The 8,787-nt window shown below is 43.1% G+C and overlaps 1 protein-coding gene across 1 annotated transcript in view; it reads left to right on the forward strand.

The window, feature by feature from the left end:
- Positions 1–8,787, forward strand: part of Plcg2 (phospholipase C, gamma 2 (phosphatidylinositol-specific)) — a gene marked incomplete in the record, with an annotated part of 127,846 nt that overhangs the window by 116,992 nt on the left and 2,067 nt on the right. Inside the window, 2 exon segments of the mRNA XM_013507097.1 lie at positions 7,766–7,950; positions 8,572–8,787. Coding sequence (XP_013362551.1) covers positions 7,766–7,950; positions 8,572–8,614 — 228 coding nt within the window.

The following is an 8,787-nucleotide window of genomic DNA, read 5'->3' on the forward strand; positions in this document are numbered from 1 at the left end:
AGCAGTGCTTTGCTTGTTTGGCACCTTCCAGAATACAGCTGAAAACCTTCACACGAGGAAATGCACAGCAGAGATGGGATGCCTGCCACAGGATCTGGGATTCATCCCTCTGTGTCCTGGCAGGGAACCAGTGCTGCCCCTCTGTGCACACGAAGCCCATCTGCAGACAGTTCACAGAAAACCCAAGTGATGGGAACGGTTTCTGAGGGCGATAGGACAGCGTGTGTTGAGATGCTGTTCTGCAAAGCTGTCGGAAACAACTAAGAACCGTTATCGATAATTTAAGTGACTGAATATTACTGGCAGCAGAGAAAATTAATGTACTTGGAAGGAAATTGTGTTTATTCAGCTTTGATTTCCTGGAGAGGGAAGCTCACTATGCTGGCCACTTCCTTCTTTCATTCCTTCCTTCCTTTGTCCCTTCCTTCCTTCCTTGCTTCACCCCTCCCTCCCTTCCTTCCTGTGTTCTGCTCAAGACAGGGTCCCACTTTGTAGTTCAGGCTGGCCCTGAATTCATGATGTAGTTCAGGCTGGCCTCGAATTTGCTGTGATCCTTCTGCCTCAGCCTCCTGAGTGCTGGGTTTACAAGTATGGGCCACCATGCCTAGCTTACAAAAAACATAAATTATTATATGGCTGTAACCTGATAAAATTTGAAAGATAAAAACATATTCTACTGTCTTAAGTTACTTTTCTCTCATGCTGAGACAAAATACCTGACACCCAAAGTTAAAGGAGAAATGGTGCACTGTAGCGCACAGTTTGTGGAGGTTTCAGTCCATAATTGGCTGACTCCAAGGCACGGTGGCTTGGCTGAGGGCCATCACAGAAGAGAACCGTTCATGGACCCCGAATGATAGCAAAAGCAACAAGAGAAGGGAAGAAGACAGGACTCTTTCTGTCCTTTATATTATAAGCAGGCTAGCCATCCTAGGGTGGGTGCACTACTCATATCCTTGATCCTAGCAGGAACTATGCCAAAACAATCAGTGCAGTGATTTACTAATCACTCACCCTTGATCCCAACATCACACAGTCTAGATTCAGACCTCTGAAAAAGCTCTACAACCGAATGAGGCTTTGAGTGGACATCCAGAAACAAACACAACACTATATCAAAACTAAGAATTTTCTACATAAGAACTTCTTACACAAGTACATTACCCAGGAGTAGGAAATCACTTATGCTGTAACTGTACAGACAGACTTCATTTCTGTTGAACTTCACAGATACAACTTGATCTTAACACAGGCAAGGTTTGAGGCAACCTTATGTTGAGCAGGTGTCTGGTGCCCTTTCTCCCAACCTTGTCCTCACTGTGTCTCTGTGTCACATTTCAAACATTTCCATTACTGCTATGCCTGTCAGGATGATCTGTGAGCTTTCCTCTTATTACTGTAATTGTTTCAGTGCCACAGACCACACCCATGGAAGATGGCAAGCTTGACTGGTGAGCACTGTGTGTGTTCTGAGGGCCGCACTCACCGACCCCTTGTCCCCTGCTTTTCCTTGGCCCTTCTATTCCCTGAGACACAAGTAATGACCGTACAGTGGCCTCTAAGTGTTCCAGTGACACAAGTCACATTCTCTGGCAAAAGACAGAATTAGAAGAGATTCAACTTTGTGAGGAAGGCACGTGGAGAGCTGCATCTGACTGAAAGCCAAGCCTCTTATACCAGTCATGCTGCAGATACACAGGAAACGTTTGGCAGGAAACTGAAAGTGCTCCTCTAGGGAACACCAAAAGACAAGGAAGTGGAAACAGCCTTATTGCTGGTTTGGGGACAGATCCAGTGGGCTGGATGGATCAGACCCTACGCCAAGGCCTCATCTGGAGCAAGGACCTGACTCTATAATGCTGTAAGACTGAGAGAGGTGAGGAAGACACAGAGGAAGTGTGTGAAGCTGCCGGAAGCTGGCTCAGGAGGTTTAAGGGAAGAAGCCATCTCCATCAAGTAAGACAGCAAGGAAAAGCAGCAAGTGCTGACAGAGACGCTGCAGCCAGTTACCCAGAGGACAGAGCTCAGGTCACTCCCGAGGGCGGCTATGTTCAACAACATTCCAAGTGTTGGTGAAACACCTTGCCCTAGAAGAAGATGCCCACTTGGGCTCTCACGCCAGGAAAGGGAAGTCAGGGCCCAGCTCCAAATGCCAGGCTACCTCTTGTTAGGGGCTAATGTAGCGGGTGACTTTATTGAAGCCACTGTTCATTTACCATCCTGAAAATCCTAGGGCGCTGGAGGATTATCTGAAATCTACCATGCCTGTGCTCTATAAATGGAAGAAGAAGGTCTAGAGGACAGCACATCTATTTACAACATGGTTTACTTGGAAAATTTCAAGTCCACACATGAGACTTATTTCTCAGAATAAAGATCCCTTTCAAACTTACTGCTCAGTGACAATGCACCTGGTCACCAAGGGGCTCTAGCAGAGATGTACAGTAAGATGAATGTAGTTTTCACGCCTGCTAATGCAACATCCATTCTGTGGCCCATGGATCAAGAAGTAACTTGAACCTTTAAGTCTAATCTTTATGAAATAGATTTGGTAAGGCTACAGCTGCCGTAGTGATTTTTCTGACTGATCTAGGTACATTACAAACCTTCTGCATAGGATTCACTGGCTCAAATGCCATTAAGAACATTTGTGATTCATGGGAGGAGTGAAAATAGCATTAACAGGAACTGGGAAGAAGCTGATTTCAGACCTCATTAGTGATTTTGAGGGGAGTAGAGGAAATAGCCAGAGAACTAGCAATAGAAGTGGAGCCTGAGCAGGTGACTGACCTAATGTACTCTCATAATCAGACTAGGACGACGAGAGTTGTGTTCACAGATAAGCAAAGGCTGTAGTTTCTTGAGATGGAATCTACTTCTGGCGAATGTGCTGTGCACATTGTTGAAATCACAACAAATGATGAGGATATTATATAAACTTGATAAAGCAGTGCTGGGGTTTGACAGGGAAGAGTCCAACTTGGAGATAAATTCTGCTGGGGATAAAATGTTTTCAAACAACAGCACATGCTGCAGAGAAGGTTCAGTCCGTGTAGTAAACGTCACTGCTCTGTTTTCAAGAAATTGCCACAGTCAACCCAACCTTCAGCAGCCACCACCCTCGTCACTCAGCAGCCATCAAGACTTCTGCTACCAGCATGATTATGGTTTGCTGAAGGCTCAACGGATTGTTAGCACTTTTCAGCAATAAAATATTTTTAATTAAGATATGTACATTGATTTTGGACATAATGCTATTGCATACCAAAGAAACTAGAGTATATTGTAAATATAACTTTCATACACTGGGAAACTAAAAACTTCATGATGCCTCCTCCATTATAATGGTCTGGAATCAAATCTACAATCTCTCTCAGGTCTGCCTGCATTTAGAAAAGTGCTTGCCTTAAGACCTGCAAGAATCTATATGCTAAACACTCACACACTAAGTATTCCCTATAACAACTTTTGAAACATCAGTAGTAAGAGAAACTAAATAGCAGTAAAACTCAATTGAATGAAACATAGAACAAGAATTACTTTTAGAAAATCCTGGTTAATAAAAAAGACCCATCAAACAACCCTTTGCCTACTTAAATACAAGAACACTCAAGCAAAAGCACCCAAGCGTAAATACTGGAAAGGAGATTAAAGCATGTAAGTGGGGCCCAATTCTTCGAAGAAAAGGTATAAAAGTCAGAGACAAATCCTACAGAAATCCCTGGAAGGGTGATAAAACCCTCACTAGATAAAACAAGTATCACATCAAGATGCTTTTTTAGCTGAGTTCTATTGGAATTTCAACAATATAATTCTGATTTTACTCCATTGACGTCAGTAGGAAAATGGAGATTCTGTGACTGTCTTGAAGCCATGTAATTTTCATATCAAAAGCACATACAGATACAAATCCTAGGAGCTGGGGATTTAGTTCAGCGGCACAGCGCCTGCCTGGCAAGCGCGAGGTCATAGTCCCATTCCCGGTACCAGAAAACAAAACAAAACAAAAAAAGATATAAATCCTAGCTCTCCACCCACTCCATGCAACCACAGTTCAATGTCATTTATGGACACAGATGATCAGCTGAAGGAAAAAATAGCAATCATTTTCAGCTACTTACAGAAGCATGATATAATACAATTAATAGTTCATTCTAGGAATGCAAGGATAGTTTAGCACTGGGACAGATAACAAATTAAGTGGAGGAAAAGCATTAATCATTAGATCCCTCAAATGTAACCAAATACCCACCATCAATTGTGAGGGAAAATGCATGTATCTTTATTCGCAAATTATGATTATCTATTTTGAAAAATTAAGATTGATGTTTATTTCATATTTATATACTCTAACCAGTTCTGTCTTCTACAAATGACACATGGAAATGTGGGGTGGGATGAAAGGACAAATGGAAAATTCCACTCGATACTGGCAAGAAAGATAACACATTTAGGAGCAATTTAAATAAGAAAGGTATACGATTTATGGAAAGCAAAGCATAAAATCTTGTTGAAAGGCAAATCAACACCTGAATCAGTAAAAATTTACACTACCCTTCCCAAATTAACATCTGACTGGAATTGGAGGTATCAGTATAAACTCACAATTAGATGTACACTGAGAGAGAAACAAAGAGGTAGATGAGTATCTTTGCTGTCTGTTAAGAGACTAGTTCCAGTGACCCCTAGGAGCAGTGAGTATACAGAAACACCCAGACACTGGTTTCTAAATGTCATTCTCCAGTAAAAGAAATCAGCACTCTTTAGGCAAGTAATTAAAACCAGATCTGAACGGTAAGATATAAAATGAGTCCAGAGATCTTAAAATTCCAATCAATAAAGAAGTGCTGAAGAAAAGATGGGGCCCATCACATAGATAGAGGAGCCAACCAGAAGCAATTTGAGTAACAAAATCAATAATGATTATATTGAATTTTAACCCATGGGATAAAATATATATCTGTCCACAAATAGAAGAGATAGCTCTTCCTTACAGAAGAATTTTGATTAATATAGGAGGAAAGCGGGAGGGCATGACCTGCTGGAGGTCAGATCTACTCATGGATGCTCAAATCACTGAAAGCCAGAACAATGGGATATCTGCATTACCTTAAAAGTAGCTTCCTCCAAGAAATGCGTTAGAGAAAAACAGAAGCTTTACACTGGATAAACCCAGCAGACATCATCTTAACCAAATGATCAACATCAACACCACAAGCAGTAAGATAGATTCATATCACGGACCTCCTGATTTAACACAGCAAGAAGGGCACATCCCTTCTCTGATATTCTTGCCAGGACTGAGTAACCTCAAATAGAAAAAGAAATACCAGGCCAACTTGAATTGAGGGACACTGTACAAAATAACCAAAGGCTAAGGAGTGTCAAGGTCATAAAAGATATAGGAAGATTAAGGAAAACTCAGAGGACCACAAGGAAGTGTAACAGCTAAATGCAGGGTGGGATCCTAGACTGTATTTGGAACAGAAAAAAGACACTGGTGGGGAAAAATGGTGAAACTTCAATAAATCTGTAGCTCAGTGATGCACCAGTGTTAAGTTTCTTAATTCTGATCATTGTTCTATGGTTCTGCAAGATGTTTATATGGAAATCTGGTGATGTGAGATATCTAAGAACTCTAAATACTGCAATTTGTTTGATGAACTTAAAATCTCAACAGGAAACACGAAAGTGTTGCTGGTAGAATTTTTAAAAATGTTTTTCTATCACGAAACAGAAAAAACTAAAGGTAGAGAATGATGCAAAAATCATGCCAAAGGCTAAATAAAGAGCTGGTAAAAGGCCAAATAAAACTTTTTGTTTTTTTAGATAAGCCTCACCTTGTTGCCCAGGCTGGCCTCAAACTTGCAGTCTTCCCAAATAGCTAGAATTATACCACCAGCACAGCTGGCTTAGGTAAAATTTCATGCTAAAGGTTTCCTATGTTTTCTAATTAGACACTTGGAAAATAAAAATCTTATTTTTTTCAATGTGCAAACAGACTCCAAAGGATGCCAAGAAATGGTTATCACAAATTCTAAGAGGTGAGGTGGCCAGGTGTGGTGGTGACACCTGTAATCCCAGCACTTGGGAGGCTGCGGCAGGAGGATTCTTTCAAGTTCGAGACAAGCCTGGGCTACAAAGTGACTCAAGGCCAGCCTGAACTGCATAGCAAGACCCTGTCTCAAAAAGACAAAAAAAAAGAAAAGAAAAAAAAGGTGGGGAGGGAGGCAGCAGGAGGGTGTGTAGAATTGGCAGTGCTTTTTTTCTTGACCTGGGTGGTACTACCACAGCTATTTACTTCGAATCAGGAATGACCATCACCTCTCCCCTCTAGCTCAAGTCTCAGTTCTAGCTGTGACCTTGAGGAGGGCATCCATGTTGGTTGCCATGAGGTTGTCAGGTTGTTAAGGTAGAAAAACAAAGCACGGTTGCCAAGCAAGGTTATGTATGAAGTTCTTGTTTTTGTAAAAAAAAGTGACAAGACCAGTCCATCTGTGTGCATCAGGACAAATTCTGAAGCCCTGGATTCTCTTGCTTGACTTAGTCCATCGACAGGGCAGGTGCGGAGGACAGACTGACTTCCCACGCAGCTCCCTTTACACAGAGGTCAGCTGTCTTTTGAAACCATACGATGGAAGGTATCCTCATCCTCCCTCCACAATGAAACCCAAACCCCTTGTCCTTGTAGAGCTCCACCCTACTCCAAGCACACTAGAGGGTAAATTTTGTGTCAGTCATGGCTGCACTTTGGTGCTCTCGCTCAATGGTTCTCTCCCTCTCTTCCGGCCTCATTTCCAACTCTCTACATTACAGAGAAGGGCCATAATAGGATCACTAGGAACTGGATGCATCCAGCCACTCCTCTAGCTCATCCCAAGGCAATTTATACCAAGAGCGCCAATCAAAGTCCTGTGGATGCTTCGTACCAGACTGGCTGGGGACATGTCTGGAGGTGGTGACGGTGGGGAAAAGGCATCATTAAGGGCTAAATGTCACATGGCCATCCTTGTGGGTGTAATCTGTGATACCTGCCTTATTTTGGGGTAGGGGACAAACACCGAGATACAATTCATATTCCACACAATCACCCCACTAAAGTGCCCCAACAGGGCTTAGCTTACCCAGACAGACTTGTACAGCATCGCCACACTCAATTTTAAGCATTTTCATCACCTTGGAAAGAAACCTTGTACTTAAGTCATTGTCATTCCCTGCTTGTCCCATGTCAACTGTTAATCTTTCTGTCTCTATGAATCTCCCTGTTTTGGGCATTTCATATTAATGGCATTGCATAGTTTGTGATCTTTAAAAACAATTCTTTCATTTAGCACAGTGTTTTTCAGGTTTGTCCATGTCGCAGCTGTGACTTTGCTTTTTAAGGCCCTCACAAGGTCTTAAATTACCTGCTTCCTGCCTGTCCTCAGATTGTCCTGCACCACCCTTTAAGCACAGAGATTCTTGGTCACTTTTGTATTTAGATAAAAAAGAGAAGGTGATTCAGACGAAGGAAAAACTAGACTGGATTGGAAAACATGCACTGGATTGTTTCAATGCTTCCTGATAAAGCTCATGGGGAGACCAAGCACTGTATAAATGGCCAGTTTCCAATGTAATATTTGAGTTTTACCTTGAGTTAAAATAGCCGTGGCTTTCCTAGGATAACCTCCACTACTAAACCTCTGCCCTCTGCTCCCTTTGGACACAGGTGGGAAACCATGTCCCGTGGGTGACTCACAAGATGATTCTCTCCCCTATTCTCCAGGAGAGTGAGGAGGAACTCTACTCCTCCTGTCGGCAGCTGCGAAGGAGGCAAGAAGAGCTGAACAACCAGTTATTTCTCTACGACACACAGCAGAACTTGCGCATTGCCAACCGGGACGCCCTTGTCAAAGAGTTCAACGTCAATGAGAACCAGCTGCAGCTGTACCAGGAGAAGTGCAACCGAAGGTAGGTTGGCCTCCATCACGTGCTGCTGCTCATGGGGCAAAACTTCAGGAAAGTCCTCTACCCACCCTTGCTTTCTTTGGTACCTTTGATTCTGGTTTTCTTTGCCCTAAATGAACTTAAAGTAACACCTTGAGCACCTCCTACTCCCTAAGTAGAACCATCTTCTATCTTACAAGGACTTTTCAATGTAACAGTGAAAATAGATGGCCATTTTGCTGTTCTTAAGCTAGAGATAGAACCCAGGTCCTCATGCATGCTAGGCAACTGTTCTACCACTGCTATACCAGAGCTCCAATGAACACTGATTTTTTTTGTTCTTGTTCTTGTTTTTTTTGAGACAGGGTCTCACTATGTGGTTCACTCTGGCCTTGAGCTCACTTTGTAGCCCAGGCTGGCCTCAAACTGCAATGATCCTCCTGCCTCAGCCTCCCGAGGGCTAGGATTGCAGGCCTGTGCCACCACACCCGGGTGAATTTCAGGGTCTTGACAGGAGCTCAGAGTGGCCCTTCCAACTCCCATCCCCAAGCCATCCAGGCATAAATGACCCCAAGTGTTCCAGGGTTCTGCACAGAGCCTGTATCATCTGCCCCGCTGGTGATGCTGAGATCGGTTTCATTCCAGGTTGCGAGAGAAAAGAGTCAGCAACAGCAAGTTCTACTCATAGAAGCCGGTGTACATGTGTAAGTGTGTGGTGTGTGCATGTGGAGGACGGTGCTCTGTTCCATCCCATGTAAGAGACTACTGTGTGGCATCATCCTCTCTCCAGTCTGCCATCAACATGACATTTGTGAAGAAGACCCAACGGGCACAAGTCGGGTTAACTTCCTGCTAGTGTTT

The sequence above is a fragment of the Chinchilla lanigera genome, unplaced genomic scaffold (assembly GCF_000276665.1).
Source record: "Chinchilla lanigera isolate Chin_1 unplaced genomic scaffold, ChiLan1.0 scaffold00121, whole genome shotgun sequence".
Lineage (NCBI taxonomy): Eukaryota > Metazoa > Chordata > Mammalia > Rodentia > Chinchillidae > Chinchilla > Chinchilla lanigera.